General features: G+C 50.8%; 1 protein-coding gene across 3 annotated transcripts in view; it reads left to right on the top strand.

Annotated features, from left to right (window-relative positions):
- ABCC12 (ATP binding cassette subfamily C member 12) overlaps positions 1–16,042 on the top strand; it is a 72,330-nt gene that overhangs the window by 33,484 nt on the left and 22,804 nt on the right. For all 3 annotated transcript variants that reach the window (XM_033218326.1, XM_033218327.1, XM_033218328.1), the window contains exons 12-19: positions 759–883; positions 4,962–5,034; positions 6,668–6,871; positions 10,441–10,575; positions 10,689–10,764; positions 10,843–10,914; positions 13,834–13,923; positions 14,834–14,937. In XM_033218326.1, coding sequence (XP_033074217.1) covers positions 759–883; positions 4,962–5,034; positions 6,668–6,871; positions 10,441–10,575; positions 10,689–10,764; positions 10,843–10,914; positions 13,834–13,923; positions 14,834–14,937 — 879 coding nt within the window. The remainder of the gene's footprint in view (positions 1–758; positions 884–4,961; positions 5,035–6,667; positions 6,872–10,440; positions 10,576–10,688; positions 10,765–10,842; positions 10,915–13,833; positions 13,924–14,833; positions 14,938–16,042) is intronic.

Here is a 16,042-nt window from a genome sequence, read left to right as displayed (position 1 = left end):
ATCACCCCTGAGCACTGTGGCCTGCCCCACATGTCCCCTCTGTTGATAGCTTTGAACATTGCATCCTCACTGTCTACCGTTGTGTATTGGTTGCCCCCATGAGGGGTCATCTTAAATGAGCATATGTACTCAGGGTCACAAACTGGAGCCCATGCATAGTTTTAATTGGATTGCGGAATGCTTTAAAAATCCAGAGATTTCATGGAAAACTGGATCTTTGACTTCTTTTGACAAATTAGAAAATCCTGCCCCATCAGGCCTGTATCCTTTCATGGCACCAACGATGCAACTGAATCAAGCTGCTTCCCAAAGATGGGGTGTGCGAAGGCTAGCACCCACAGCCGTGCAGGCGGTGCCCTGCTCCCAGGGCCTGGCTGAGCAGGGTTGGATCCAGCCAGTGCACCTGGAGGAAGGGGAACCTCTTGTGAAGAGTCTGTTGAGAGAACACCCTGTTGTAGTTGGGCCCAGGTGCCATGTGCACTGGGAGCAGCCCTGGAGTCCAAGCTCTCCCATTTGCAGCAGAGCTTACCACTGACTCTTTTCAAACATTCCCTGCCTGGCCCTGTGCAGGCGTCTGACTCTGAGATTCTCCATCTGCATGGTTGGGCTTTCTGGTGCATGGACAAAACATCCTGTCGATGCTTTTGCATCTTTGTAACCAATACTTGTGGAATAGGTGGGTGGCAGGGTGCAACGGGCGCTCGAGGAAATGTCCTCAAGGCTTGGCTCCTGAAGCTTCTCTGGTTTTGTTGTTCCAGATGCAGCTGCAGAAAGGGGTGGTGGCGGTCAATGGAACTTTGGCCTACGTTTCACAGCAGGCATGGATCTTTCATGGAAATGTGAGAGAAAACATACTCTTTGGAGAAAAGTATGATCACCAAAGGTAATATTAACTTTTAAAGCAGGAGGCACATTTGTGTTTGGTACACACTCTCCTACAGATGCTGATGCTGTTGGTAATGACTGCTAAGTGGATTCTGAGTTTAATGAATTCCCATTAAACATTCATCAGATCCACACAGGCACTGGTTTTCCTCTTCCTGAGCCAAGCATTAAGGAGAGGCAACTTCTGCAGACCTGTGACTGCACACTGGGAAGAGGATAGAATCGGTACTTCATTCCCAGGGCAGAGGAGCATATGTTCTGAGGTTCTCTGCAACAGGGCATCTGTGGTCTGACTAGAGAAAAATGAATCCAGCAATTTTGCTTTAGGCTGAGTACCCAAAACTGCTTGAAATCATGAGCAAGTATGTAATGAGTCAGCCCTGATATTATTAATTGACATCAGAGCTATCAGGATATATTATCGCTGTTAGTGTCCTCAGAATGATCTAACTACACAAAAACAAAGCTCAACTTATAATTACTCGATTTACTTTGAGCCATCAACTTTTTAATATTATTCTATTTTTTAAATGGACATAATTACATCTATCTATGGGGTACACTTTTGTGTTTTGATATATGATGCTGGGGGAGAGGGGAGTGTGGGGAAAGGAGAGATGTTGACCAAAGGGTACAAAGTTTCAATTAGACAGAAGAAATAGGCATTAGTGATCTATTGCACAGAATGGTGACAATGATAAATTTTAACGTATTGTATGTTTCAAAAGTACTAAAAGAGTATATTGTAAATGTTTTCAACAGGAAAATTATGATTATATATTTGTAATAACTGTAGTATGTAATGAACAGACAATAATTTGGGGAGAAATATTTTCTCTAAGAACATTTCATAACTCATTAATACTGTGATCACCTTTGACATTTCTATAGTTATTCTCTCCCTACTTCTGAAATGTTTGATTTTTTCTAAATTTTAATTTTAACATTAGATTCAGGGGGTGCAGCTTTGTTACAGGGGTATATTGTGTGATGCTGAGGTTTGGGTTTCTACTGATCCTGTTCATTCTTTAGTGGACATAGTACCCAATAGAAAGCTGTTCATCCCTGTGCCCTCTCACCCTCCCTCCTTTTGGAATCCCCCCACCTCTTGTTGCCATCTTTATGTCTGTGCATATCTGAGGTTTAGCTCCCACTTATAAATGAGAACATGTGATGTTTGGTTTTCTGTTTCTGTGTGAATTTACTTAAGATAATGAAGTTCAGCTGCCTCATGTTGCTACGTGATTTTGTTCTTTTTTATGGCTGCATAGTATTCCATGGTGTATGTATACCACATTTTCTTTATCCAATTCACCATTGATGGGACCATCATCTTTAAGCTCTGGAAAGTAATGGCTTCCTGTGGTTCTTTGCTTAGCTTGGTGTATTGCCATGTACATTCTCTCATTTGAGTCCCATAACCACCCATTTAGGGAGATCATGGCATTATATCCCCATTTTACAGATAAAGAAAAAGGCCCAGAGAGGCGAGTTGACCCTCCCAAGGTATTAAATGCTATTAAATGTCAGAGTTGAGTGTTGGACTTAGACCTTGAGCTCCAGATCAACATCAGTTATCTGGAGCTGGAGCTGCCTGACAGCTGGGTCACTCAGAAACCTTCCCAGGCATCACAATGCTGAATTAAGAGAATTAGAGTTGGTTTTAGGAATCTGGCTGTCAGCTCTCCAGCGGTAGTTTGGCCTCTCTCATCTTACCCACCAACTCTGTCCCTGCTGGCTGGCATGGCCAGCATGTATATTCTCATCAAGAGGCTTGTCAATTCACCTCCTCTTCCCTGGCTATGCCGTCCTGTGGCCAGGAGGCTCAGGTGTGGCAGGAAGGTGATCAGTGCAGGAGTCAGTGATCAGTGCAGCCAAATTACTCTGCTCAGCATCTCTTGGCCTGTGCCACCCACTTGGAACACCTTCTCTGTCTGTGGAAGTGGACTGGACAGAGGGTTGCCTTATTCATCAAAATGACGTTCAGAGGACAAATATGTGCCAAATGCCTGCAGCATGCAGGCCACATGGGGACAGAGATGGCTCAGGTGTATCTTTGCCCTTAAGATGCCCAAGCCTGGAAGGGGCTATAAGAAATGCACAGAAATGACAGTGCACCAGGGAGCAATGAGCCAGGTGGCGGGAGACTGTGCTTGGATTGTTCCAAGGCAGCAGAGATCACGAGAAGATGGTGGATCAGGGAAGAGAAGATGGCACTTGAATTGGGCTTTGAAAGATGGATCTAGCATCCTTCATATGTGGCATATTTAGCAGAGATTTTGCTCCTAGGGCAGAAACTCTCAGGGCCATAGGAAGCAGGAGGGTGGGAGGCAATTGAAGGTGGGAGGTGCTGAGGGGAGGAAGATGTGCTGCGCAGTCTGAATCTTGTAGTCGCAGATTGGCAAATGTAGTAATAGCAATTATGGCCCCCGCTGATGGAGAATTTGCCATGCAGCAGACACTGTGCTAATAGCTTCACATGTTTTTCTGCTCCATTCTCACAACAACCCAATGAGAGTTTGTTGTTTGCACAATTTTATAGAGCAGAGAGTGAAGATCAGGGAGGTACAGTCATTTGTCCAAGGTCGCCCAGCTGGAGTCAAACCCATTCTCTGATTCCAAGGCCCCTCATCATAACTGCTATGTACGCCAACCCTAAAGTTTGTGTGTGGGCACGATGCTCGGGCCGTGCCCAGGTTCTATTTCGGGGCCTGTGTGCAACCGGGAGGCAGCTGCTCATGCCTATCTGCTCTCTTTCTTGCCTCTTTATTGGGAAGGTTTGTCTTTCGATGTCTGAGTTGTGAGACCTGCCCATTGTCACTCACTGAAGGAAAGAGGGTCCTGATGATGATAATGCCAATGATGTCAATCAGTCAATCTGTCATCCACCAACCAATCAGCCGTTGTGGAGGCAGGCAACCCACCGAGCAGGACAGAAACCTAAAGGCCCAGTGGTGCTGCTCAGCAGCTGCTGGGAGGGAGCACACACCTGAGCCAGGCACTACAGGCATCCCGAGCAGGAGTTGGGTCCCCAAGGCGGCTGTGCGGGGGCTCTGTGATGCCTGGGGAAGGTTCTGCTTATGGTGGGGCTGTCTGAGTGAGGTTGAGTTGCAGAGAAAACCAAGGGAGGAGGGTGTGGGCATCTGTCGTAACATGGGGACGACATCCCAGTGACCACTGATGGTCTTAGGTTCCTCGGTGCCAGAAGTCCCCAAAGGCCTCCCCTGGGGCAGAGCGAGGTCATGCCCCTGGGGACCACTGTGGGGCCAACCCCACAGCTTTGCTGCTTTTTGCAGGACAGGGTGCTAGTCTTGGCGGCTTGGCTGCTGCAGAGCTGGCTAGGGCCTCAGCTGTCAAACTCCCCAAAGCCTGGGCTGCAGGGCTAGGCAGAGGGTGACGCTGAGGTGGCACAATGGAGAGGCCAAGAGGCCCAAAGAGCAGGAGTCCCACTCTCTCTCCCATTCTACCCCCTCACCTCAGGTGCCATTCCCTTCGGTTCAGTGTCCTGAGTTGTCGCAGGGGAGAAAACTCTGTTTTCTCCAACCGAGTAGCAGTGAGGGGTGGATGGACTAGCTTTGTGAAGGGGCTGGGCAAATGTCAAGGTCGTCATCTGTGATCACCCAGCCACCTGCTGTTAGCCTCCTTCACACACACCCTGTCTTCCACCCACGGTCCTGCTTCAGCCCTGTGCCCCCCAGGAGGCGGTCCCCAGTGACTGCAGCCCCCATGGGTAACCCCTCCTCTGACTCCCACGAGTGTCCAGCAGGTGGCGCCCTGAGTGTTCCCTGCAGGGCTTTCCCGTTCACCGTTGTCTTCTTCCCTGCCTGGCAAGAACCCTGCCAGCGGGGGAGCCATTCCTGAATCAACACTGCATCAGGTCAGGGGAGGGGCCCGTGGTCAATGGGACGCCACCCTTGGGTCATTGAAGGCAGAGTGACTGGCTAGGGAGCCTTGGACGTAGCACTCGCCACCCCTGGCCTTGTCCCAGCGACACCAGCAGTGCCTGTGGAGACAGCCCAGGGCAGCGGTGCTTGCAGTCTTTCTCACCCAGCTACTTCTGAGCTTTGCACCAACAGGTATCAGCACACAGTCCGCGTCTGTGGCCTCCAGAAGGACCTGAGCAACCTCCCCTATGGAGACCTGACTGAGGTGAGCAGGGCTGGGAGCGCAAGCCCACTGTTGCTGCACACAGTACATTTGCTCAGGTCCAAAGGGCTAAGGCCAGCAAGCCCCTGTTCCATATCCAGATGCCCCAAGAACGTGTGGACAAAGCTCAGGTTCCACCCGTTCTGAATTCTCCCTCTGGATCTATACTTGCTGGATGTCACAGTGGACGTGGCACCAAGCTTACTGGTGTTTGGCACAGTGTAGTCACTTCTTGGGGCTACTCCCAATCTGCCTGTCATCTCAGGAAGGGTTTCTGGTGAAAACTGCTTCCTCATCCCGAGGGCTGGCTCTGTCCTCCAAACCAGGGCCCCTTCTTGCCTCACTGGCTCTGCCCAGGCCAGGAATATGGGGGTCACCTCTAAACATTGCCCCCTGGGGTGCTTGTCCAAAGTGCTAGCTCCATCCTGGGCTGAGCCTGCCACCCCAAGAGACCCAGGGAGTCACCTTGCCATCTCGGGTCCCCACCCTTCTTGTGCCCTCTGCACAATCTTCCTCACCTTGCCCAGGAGCCCCAGAGGAGATCAGAAGGCTAAAGCTTTCTGAGGAAAGGCCAGTTTGGGGTGTCTTTCTCTATTGGTGCCCTCAGTCTGCCTCCCCAAGGAAATGGCCGTGAAGCCTTCCTGGCCTGCATCTGAGACCTCCCACACTGCAGCCCTGGTTCACCCTTCCAGGCCATGCTCCTACCTGCCTGCCAAAGTGTCCACTCACCTCCTAGCCTCTAAGTCTCTGCTTCTGTGGCATCACTACCCCTTGAGTTTCAACCCCAGATCTACCTCCTTAAGGAAGGCTTTCCCAAGTCCCACCACCTGAATAATTTGCTCCAAAGAACTCTATTGATGCTTCTCAGCAGGCACTTGTGAAATTCTGCTTGCTGCTGCTATTATGTACATAACTAACCTGCCTGCCGTGGAGCTCCCCAGGGAGAGGGGACTTCTCTTGTCCAGCTTGTGTGTCCCACCCCGTGCCTCGCTCAATGCCTAGCTGAACACGTGGGGTTCACTTTGGGTTCCATTGGATAGAATCACCTACAGTAAGCAATCATCCTTTCCGTAAATATTTGCTGAGCACCTATTCTGTGCCCAGCGTGATGCCAGGCCTTAGGGTAGTGATGATGAACTAGGAAGTCAAGGCTTATCTCTCCACAGTGCTTAGAGTTGCCCAGGGATGGGATAGTTGCTCTCCAAGTAAATAAAATAGGGAACTCCCTTTTCCATCTGCACCCAGCCACATTTCCCTCTGGTTCACTGCTGCATTCTCCCCAGCTCTTTGCTCACACAATTCCCTTTGGTGGCAATAATGACGTAGCCCCTCCCCGTGGGATCTGCATTGGGCTGGGGTCTTGTGAGACGGGCACCCCTCACTCCTCATGGGAAAGAGCTTTGCCCTAGTCGCCACTGCCCACCAGGCTTCCTGGAGAGGTAGACGAGTGGAGCACTTCCACTCACCACAGAGTCTCGTGTGACTGGGGGCCCCGTAAGGGGTGGAGGAACTTGGACGAGGTGAGGATCAGTGTGTACATCTTTCCCCTGAGTCCTGAAAAGCTCCAGGAAGCTTCCATTGCCCAAGAACTTCAGGGTGGCCTGACAATAGGCAGTAGCATTGTCCCTGTCCACAGATTGGGGAGCGGGGCCTCAACCTCTCCGGGGGGCAGAGGCAGAGGATTAGCCTGGCCCGCGCCATCTACTCTGACCGTCAACTCTACCTGCTGGACGACCCCCTGTCGGCTGTGGACGCCCATGTGGGGAAGCACGTCTTTGAGGAATGCATTAAGAAGACGCTCAGGGGGAAGACAGTCGTCCTGGTGACCCACCAGCTACAGGTGATGGGACCTGCAGGATCCAGGAGGTCACGGGATGGGTGTGGCTGGTGTCTGATGCTCACAGAGCCTCCTATTCTGCCTATATCTGCCTGTCTTCAGCTGGGAATGTGGGGAGGGAGCCAGGGATGCAAGAGACACTCATGATTCCCCAGCCTTCCTGGGTCCCAGGAGGTCCACCTGTTCCACTCTGTGCATGGCCTCAGTGGGGTCAAGACCTTTCCTGCCCCAGAGGGTAGATTCTCTAGAAGCAATTGAGTCCTGCCTGTGGGTGGACTGGGGCACCCTTCCCCCAGTTCTGGGTGCCTGGTAAAACGATGATTGCTTCCCCCAGTTCTGGGAGCCAGGGAAAACAATGACAGCCCCACCCTTAATCCAGCAATTCTGGGCAGGCCTGAGGCCAGGGACACCTTGACTGGGGGTGTCAGGGGGTGGTAGACCTCTTAGATGAGGGTCCCAGATGCCCCAGGCATCACACCCCAGGGGAAAGAGGCTGGAAGCCAGGACTTTGGGACTAAGGCTGAGACTGTGGGGAAGCTCTCTCTGCTCAGGGCCACTGTCGCAGGCTAAGGAGCATGAATCTCACTGAAGACAGTGACTGGGCTTGACCTGAGTGAATTTGAGAATTTGGCAGGGTGGGAACAGACCTCACTGCATTGGTCCCACATAAGGGGTCCTGAATGCCTGGTGGGAATCCAAGAACCTCCTCCTCCCAGGCCAGGTTTCCCTGCTTCCAGACCATCTCCCTCTCTCCTCTTTGAAGGGAATCTCCAGAGATGTGCGAGAGAAGGGGGGCAGTGCATGTGTGTGCACATGTGTGTTCATGCGTGCACGTGTGTGTCTCCTTGCCCGATGAGAGATTCCTCGGGATTGACTTATGTTGAAAGGCCTATTGGGGCAGGAGAGCAAGAGTCCCATCTTCTTTACTCTCCTGCTACCTGCAGAGAACATGTTACATAAGGGCCTGGTCTGGGGACAGGATGCAGGTTTTTGCAAGGGTAAGTCAAGCTGCGGTGGAGAGGGAGGGGCAATTGCAGCAAATAAGGTTGCCATGGCTATAGGATGCTGCAGCCAGCATTTTAGAACCCTCAGTAGTGGCCAGGAGGACCAGCCTAAAGAGGGGGTTCCTCGAAGACCCCGTAAAACCAGGCTTTCCCATTGCTGTGATGCTGCCTCTAGCCTGAGCCGACCTTTGCCCAGGGCTAGAGTTCTGGCCCTGGAATAAGCTCAAGGCATCCGAATTTTGCACATGGGGATTGTCTGGATTTCCTCTGAGTGGGCCTGAGCACCTCCAGGAAGCATCACACTGGGCTGGTGTGGACAAGAGCTCCTAGTTCTTCTTCTGGCCTAGTTCTTCTTCTGAGTTAGGATGGAGGACAAGGTTGGATTTCTTCAAGACCCCCATGAGGTGACTGAGAATGGGCTCTGGCCAAGTCCAGGTGCTAAACCTGGCAGCCCCCGCTCTGCACCTGGAATCTCCCTGGAGACACCCTGCAGCAGGGAGGGCTGTCCTCTGAGGGCTCTGGGGATCCGGAGGGGATACCTCATCCCTGACAGGTGTGGGTCACAGCTGTCCCTCCAGGAGTCCTCATGAGGGGAATCACAACCTTGGTCCTGGTTCAGTCTTTAAAACTGACTGAGCTGTAGTATGACCTCAGGCAGGAGCCATCTTCACACCAGGCCTGTCTCCTCAGATTCCACCTTCCCCTGTCATTTTATCTCACTTTTTGCAAGTTGGAAGAGGCAGGTAGCCACCAGGTGGCACAAGATCTTAGTCCCGCTGTCCCTTGTCAGGGAGGATGGAACTCAGAGCCCCAGAACTGGGGCCCAGGGCTTTTCCAGAGCCTATCCCCTCTTCTCTTACTCTCAGGTCCACAGGCAAACATCTGAGTGGCTGGGATGGATGATCACTCTTCTAAGAAACCAGTGAAAAGAGGCTGGGAGCAGCCACTGAAATCCAACTCAGGGGCAGATTCGGTGACAGTTTGCAGAACAAAGCTGCTCAAATCGGCCTCATATCTCTGGAGTGAATTGGGGGCTTGCTGGCCAGAGGGGGCTTCCCTGGGAGCTCCTGGAGCTGGAGTGTGTGCTGTGGCACAGGCAGAAAAGGCCATGGGACTGGAACAGGCTTATGGTGTCTCAGTTTCCCCATCTGAAATATCAGCCGATAAGACAGAGAGCTGGGCAGTTAATGGGAGGGAGGCATGAGGGCTGGAGCTGTCCAAGCTGTTAGAACTGTTATCATTCAGCCTTTGGGCACCCTCCCAACTAGCCCAATCAAGTATACAATGACCGAACACAGCTACTTCTTTCAGGCTTGTAATCAAGAGCAGCAGAGGTTGATTTGACCTTGGATGAACCGTGCAGTATCAGGGAAGACCGCTGGCCCATACTGCAAAGGCTTCTTTCGGTCAAACCATCTTTAGTCTCAGCATCTTGCCTGCCTCTAGGAGCGGACTTCCTTGATCCTGGTGGGGAGATCTCTGTGTCTCATTCCAAAATGAAAGGAAAACCCTCTTAGCAGAACTCTTTGATCTCACGAATGATATGGAAGTGAAGGGAATTCAAATTAATAAAACAGAAGTGCTTTGGGCAAAATGTGGGATGCCAGCATTAAATGTAGCTGTGTTTTTATCTCATAGGTAAAGCTGGCATAAATTCCTCAGGCCAGGGAATGTGGCCTGTTGCCTGGGGACCACACCATGGTTTGCTTCTCCTGGGCTAAATGGGGATGACGAGGGAGGCTTGTAATGTTAGAACAGAGAAGGGCCTTCTTGAAGACCATATTTCCCCTCGCTACCAAGTCCTGGCTGCAGTGACTGTCAGTTTTACTTTCCCCAAATCTCCATGATCAGATTTCTATTTATTGATTGATTTATTTTATTTTTTTGAGACGGAGTCTTGCTCTGTCACCTAGGCTGGAGTGCAGTGGCACCTTCTTGGCTCACTGCAACCTCCGCCTGCCAGGTTCAAGTGATTCTCCTGCCTCCACCTCCTGAGTAGCTGGATTATAGGTGCACACCACCACACGTGGCTAATTTTTGTATTTTTAGTAGAGATTAGGTTTCATCATATTGGCCAGGTGGGTCTCGAACTCCTGACCTCAGATGATCCACCGGCCTCAGCCTCCCAAAGTTCTGGGATTACAGGCGTGAGCCACTGCGACCAGCTATGATCAGATTTCTTAGAAAGGCAGCTTATTTAAGGAGCAGTAGCAAAGGAAGATTCAGTGTGCTTCACTGTGACAGCCAAAGGCTGGCTTTTTTTGGACTCATGAGACCTGTGGGTGTTAGATGAATGGTTCTCTGCTGGGGGCCAACCTGCCCCCAGGAGGCACTTGGTAATGTCTGGAGACATCATTGCTGGTCACACCTCTGGGATGGGGTGCTACCGACATCTAGTGGGTAGAGGCCAAGGAGGTTGGTAAATATCCTACAACACACAGGACAGCCCCCTCAAACAAAGAATGATCTGGCCCCTAAAGTCAACCGTGCTAACTAAGGTTGGAGAGGAGTTTGGCATGGGCTCTCCTTTCCAGGCAGAAGTTCATTGTCGATCACTTACCTCTGCAGTTCTTAGAGTCTTGTGATGAAGTTATTTTATTAGAAGATGGAGAGATTTGTGAAAAGGGAACCCACAAGGAGCTAATGGAGGAGAGAGGGCGCTATGCAAAACTGATTCACAACCTGCGAGGATTGCAGTTCAAGGTAACTCACACCTGGGCAGCTGTGGGAGCATTTGGGGAGGAATGCCTCGGGATTTCCTGCCTGGGAGACGTCCTGTCACTTAGCTTTCAGAAGGAGTTTCATTTTGTCTCCAGGATCCTGAACACCTTTACAATGCAGCAATGGTGGAAGCCTTCAAGGAGAGCCCTGCTGAGAGACAGGAAGATGCTGGTATGATCGGTTAGAATCCCATCCCTCTTACTGCCTTGGCTTGAATGGACACAGATCTCTCTTTATTTCTCACCCTAGTTTTGGCTCCAGGAAATGACAAAGATGAAGGAAAAGAATCCGAAACAGGCTCAGAATTTGTAGACACAAAAGGTATTTACCACTCATCCCCTTGGTCACATACACTTAAGGATGTATTGGGCATCTACTGTTTGGGATACAGACAGTGTAGACACTGTGCATGTCACTTTGCGCAGCCAGAATTGGATGGTCTAGGGTACTGTGTGCCTTGGGGTTCCACTGCCTAAGTCCAAATTTTGGTTCCACCACTTACTAGTTTTGTGACCTTGAGCAAGATACTTGGCCACTCTGAACCTTAGCTTCCTGATCCATAAAATGAGGAAGTAGTACCAACCACAATTTCTGGTAAAGATTAAATGAGAAAACGAACATAAGTGATTCGCACAGTGCCTGACACACAGTGATGCTTAATAGTTATTATGAGCTGGAGAGATCAAAGTAATGCATGGGGATTCATCAGAGGCAAAGGCAGACATAAGAGCTGTTTCCCACTCTTTATGGGGAGCATTGAGAACGGATTATGAAGCAATGAAGAGATTGAGGTGGGATAAGGTTATTCATTCTTTCAACAAATAAAGGTTAAGCATTGACTGTGTGCCCAGTTCTAAGCTGGGCTGGGGAGAGCAAGAAGAGATGCCCGTGTTCTCAGGATCTTGTGGTCTGGCGGGGACACAGGCAGATGGGTATCTATGGGAAACCAGTAAGAGTAATGGGGAATTTGGGTGAGAGAAACCAACAGGTCAGGGAGGGCTTCACAGAGGGGGTGGCCTTTGGACTGGTCCTTCAAGGTTGTATAGGAGTTTGCTGGGGAAACTGCAGTGAGAAGGTGGGAGAGGGTAGAGGGCTTGAGGTTGAGGGCGGGAAGTGATTCCAGGGAGGTGGGGAGACGAGATGTGGAAGATCAGCCTGGTGGGGGCCAGCTGGTCAGGCCACCTCTTCTCCTCCGTAGACACCCTGCCTTCATTCACTCCACATCCCTAGAGCACCTACTCTGTCCCTTGCCCCATGCTGGACACACAGAGGGCTGGGGTCAATAGTCCTCAAAGTATACACAGCAAGGTGGCTTTCCAAGTTAGAGTTCTGTTTCTCAATAATGCATAGCCAAAAAAACAAACAAACAAAAATCTTAGCAGATTTCATCAAATTTAAGATGCCGTCCATTTTTTAAGGCTACCACCATTTTACCTACCCCTTGGAAAGGAAAAAAAAATCTCTGCTAATTAAATGATATGACAACTAGCAAATGGAAGGCACATCCAGATTCCAGAGATGTTACAATGTGGGGGAAAGAAGTGAGCCTTTGAATCGATGAGATCTGGCATCCTCAATGGTGCTTGTGACAAATGCATGCACGTTTGGAAAGGCAACATAGTTTTGCAGTTCCAGAGGCTTCCAGGGCTGAAGTACCCAGATATCTCTTCTGTGATTTTTGGAGAAACCTCCAGGCTGCCCGGGATTTGGGGTCCTGTGGAGAGAGGAATCTCTGTTCCTCACTTCCTCATCACTCACCCCTCTCTGGAAAGGAAAGTGTAATCGTGAAATTTCACCCTGGAGAGAGACGCAGTCCTCAAGGACAAACAACTGGGTTGTCAAGGGCTGTGAAAGGTGGAGGAAGGGCCAACTCGTGAACTGCTAAAGACAACACTGCCCCCTGCCTGGCATCACAGCGTCTTCTAAGGCACGGCTGAGGCAAACAGAGCATCAGCGGCACTCCTGCCCCGGCCTGCAGGCTGTGAGGTGATGTGACCAGTCCCTTTTGTGCTCCCGGATGCCGTTCATTAGACTCTGCCCACACGCTGAGGCGTCTCCCTCATTTTGCAGTTTTGAGGGAGACACAATGGGCTGAAGTCAGGCTGAACATTTTCAAAGGCGCTCCAGGTCCCCAGGCAGCAAGTGTAATGGTGGCTCTATTCAGCAAGGTGCCTTTGAGGCGTGAAAGCTTTTCCTGTTGGGCCAGGGTGCACAGAATCTGTACATGGGGTTCCCCCTCTTCTAACTCTATTTATCTCTGTTTATAAAAGCCAAGTATGGTGTATAATTCTGCTTTGGAGTTGACATTTTCACGTTTCTCTGTGGAGGAGCGGAAGAGACATGCATTCAGTACTGGCTGCTGGGAGCTGCTTTATCCAGCATCCCTTTTCCTCAAAAATCTTGCTTCCATGAGAACTTGACAGTCATTTTCCCTTCCCCTTGGGGAATGGAAGAACCTGGGACAGACATTGAGGGAATCAGGTATCCATGCAGCAGCCAACCTAGGGGTATACACTGGTTTTCTTCTGCATGGCGTGAGCTCTGAGAACACAGGACCTGCCTCTTTCTTGCTTACTCTGTAACAGATGACAAGGGTGCCCTTACCACTTCCGCACACCCAGCCCCCTCCCAAATGCCACCTTTGCATTCCTTTGCCTGGGGGCTCTTTCTAGGAGATGCCGGCTACATGTCAAGCTGGAAGTGCAGGAATTAACACCCCCACCCAGGGAGTGGCCTTCACCCTATGGCCAATAGGAATCGGTATAGAAAAATCCCAGATCCCTCTCATCACGTGGAAAAGCCCTGAATGTGTGTCTACACTGGTTCTGAGATTTCTTCACATGGGATGAAGCCCCAGTGGCCCACAGTGGTTGCCAGCTTGGTGACACGCCTTATTCCCTTTAGCTCCCAAATAAACCTCATGTATTCATAGTCTCTTCTTGGGTGCTGCTTCTAGGAGAAATAGACCAAGACAACCTTTGCATCCCCCAGACTGAGCATATAGTAGGTGCTTAATAAATATTTCCCAAGAGACCAGAAGCTTACTTCACAGGGCTGTACTGAGGACCAAGTAGCACAAAATGAGCAAAAGTATGTTGGAAATTTGAGAGCATGGGACGAGTGGAAGGATGCGTCACAGCCCCCTTAGCCGTGCTGTGGAGTCCACAGAGGGGCTGTGCCTGTCTCGCTGGGCCCCCGCCCCAGTGGTGAGAGACGTGGCACTTGTGTTTGTCTCCACAGTTCCTGAGCACCAGCTCATCCAGACTGAGTCCCCCCAGGAAGGAACCGTGACCTGGAAAACATATCACACGTATATTAAGGCTTCTGGAGGTTCAGTATAAAACAATGAGTTTCTTGATTTAATTTGCATTTTTAAAAAATCCTGTCTTAAACTGTTGGGTTCACATTTTATGATTTCTTTAACAATTACTCTGTTTATGGGAGGGCCATTTATCAATGCTTTTATTTTTTCCCCTCCTAAAAACTAACATCTGATAATACAGCCTTTTAAATGGAATCATTCTTTATCTCCACTAAAGCTGCCAGACTCTTTTTTATTGGAGTGGAGTGAGCAGCAGCATGAACTGTACCCTTGCACTCCAGTCGCTCTGTACAGCAGTGGCCAGTCCATTGCCAGCCTTCCATACAAGGTTTTCCTTGGTTTCTTTTTCTTTCTTTCCCTTTTTTTTTTTGAAGTGGAGTCTCGCTCTGTCATCCAGGCTGGAGTGCAATGGTGCAATCTTGGCTGACTGCAACCTCCAACCTCTGCCTCCCAGGTTCAAGCAATTCTCCTGCCTCAGCCTCCCAAGTAGCTGGGATTATAGATGCCCGCCACCATGCCTGGCTAATTTTTGTATTTTTAGTAGAGGCAAAGTTTCACTATGTTGGCCAGGCTAGTCTCGAACTCCTGACCTCAGGTGATCCACCTGCCTCAGCTTCCCAAAGAGCTGGGATACAGATGTGAGCCGCCATGCCCGGCCTTCCTTGGCTTCTTTTTAAAGAATACTGAGTCACTGTTATTGAAGTGCACACTGGTGGTTTTTCCAGATGTCCAGATGTCCCCATGGCTCAGGGCCCCAACACTCAGATGTACCACATTAGTCTAGCAGGTGGTTTCCAGGTGTGCGGATCCTTTTCCTGCAGGTTTTGAATTTCCCATCAGGGTTGGGACCTGAGGAAGGTCAGCTCCTGCCACATGCTCATGTCTGCAGGCCCTTGGGCCTCTCCCCTCCTCTTGCAGGGTACCTCCTTTCTCTCTTCACTGTGTTCCTCTTCCTCCTGATGATTGGCAGCTCTGCCTTCAGCAACTGGTGGCTGGGTCTCTGGTTGGACAAGGGCTCACGGGTGAGTTTCCCTTTGGCATTGGAAGATACCAAGTCTGTGTCTTGGAGTAAAACACTGCTGCCAGAGCATCTGACTGCCCCTGCCACCATGCCATGAGCCCACATGCCTCTCCCTGCCCTTTTCAAGAAGTGGAGGTCAGATGCTTACACCACAGGACCCAAGCCCCTGGAATCCCCTTTGGTTTTTCAAGACAAGCAGGGTGTAGACACCACTTCCAGATTTTAAAGGGTTGACTGAAGAAGACGTGTGCCCCAGCTTGTCTGGAATCAGGCATGTACAAGATTGGGTCAGTTTCACAGTCTCTCTTGTAAGTTTCCCCCAGGAAAGCCTAACACAGATTTGTGTCTTCCTAAAGAGAAATTGGCATCTTGTTACGGACACTGCCCAGTGCCAGAAGGTCCCACATGTCTCTGCTCCCCAAAGTCGTCTCTGCATGAACAGGACGGGCAAGCATCAGATTCAGGCTCTGCAAATGCCACGGAGCCACGGGGGACCCTTCTCTGCATGGCCCTTCCTGGGAAGAACTGATGTGTTGACTCTCTCTTGAGCTTGCTGGGAGCTCTCCCAGCTTTTGGCCAATGGTCTCAAAGCTTTCCTGGAGCCCTGGGGAATGCTGTGGGGTCGCAGGCCCATCCTCCAAGATTACATTTGGTACAGCTCTGTTGCTATGACAACCAAAGGGAGGTGGCACTGAGGAGACAGGGGCAGGGGAGAGGCTGCCGGGCACAGCTTTCCAAAGCTAGTCCCAAGGGGAGAGGCTGATGGGTGGCCTGCTCTGTGCAAAAATAGAGAGCCATCTCTGGAATAGACAGTCTCCCAGATGCTCCCTCACCTCACGAAGAGCTGTGTCCTTGGAGGGCCCGAGGTTTAGGGTCAGGGTGCGGCCTTCTCACAGGCTTGGTGCTTCCCCAGGAGTCCTACTGCCGTTGGCTGATTAAGCATGCAGCCATGGTGGCTGAACCATGTGTTTGCCCCTAGTGCCCCGGACACTGTGTGTTTGCCCCCAGTGCCCTAGACACTGTGTGTTTGCCCCCAGTGCCCCGGACACTGTGTGTTTGCCCCTGCCCCCACCCTCCCAGACACGCAGCCATGGTGGTTGAACCAT

Source organism: Trachypithecus francoisi, unplaced genomic scaffold, assembly GCF_009764315.1.
Source record: "Trachypithecus francoisi isolate TF-2019V2 unplaced genomic scaffold, Tfra_2.0 Lachesis_group10, whole genome shotgun sequence".
Classification (NCBI taxonomy): domain Eukaryota; kingdom Metazoa; phylum Chordata; class Mammalia; order Primates; family Cercopithecidae; genus Trachypithecus; species Trachypithecus francoisi.
This window is presented reverse-complemented; position numbering and strand designations above follow the sequence as displayed.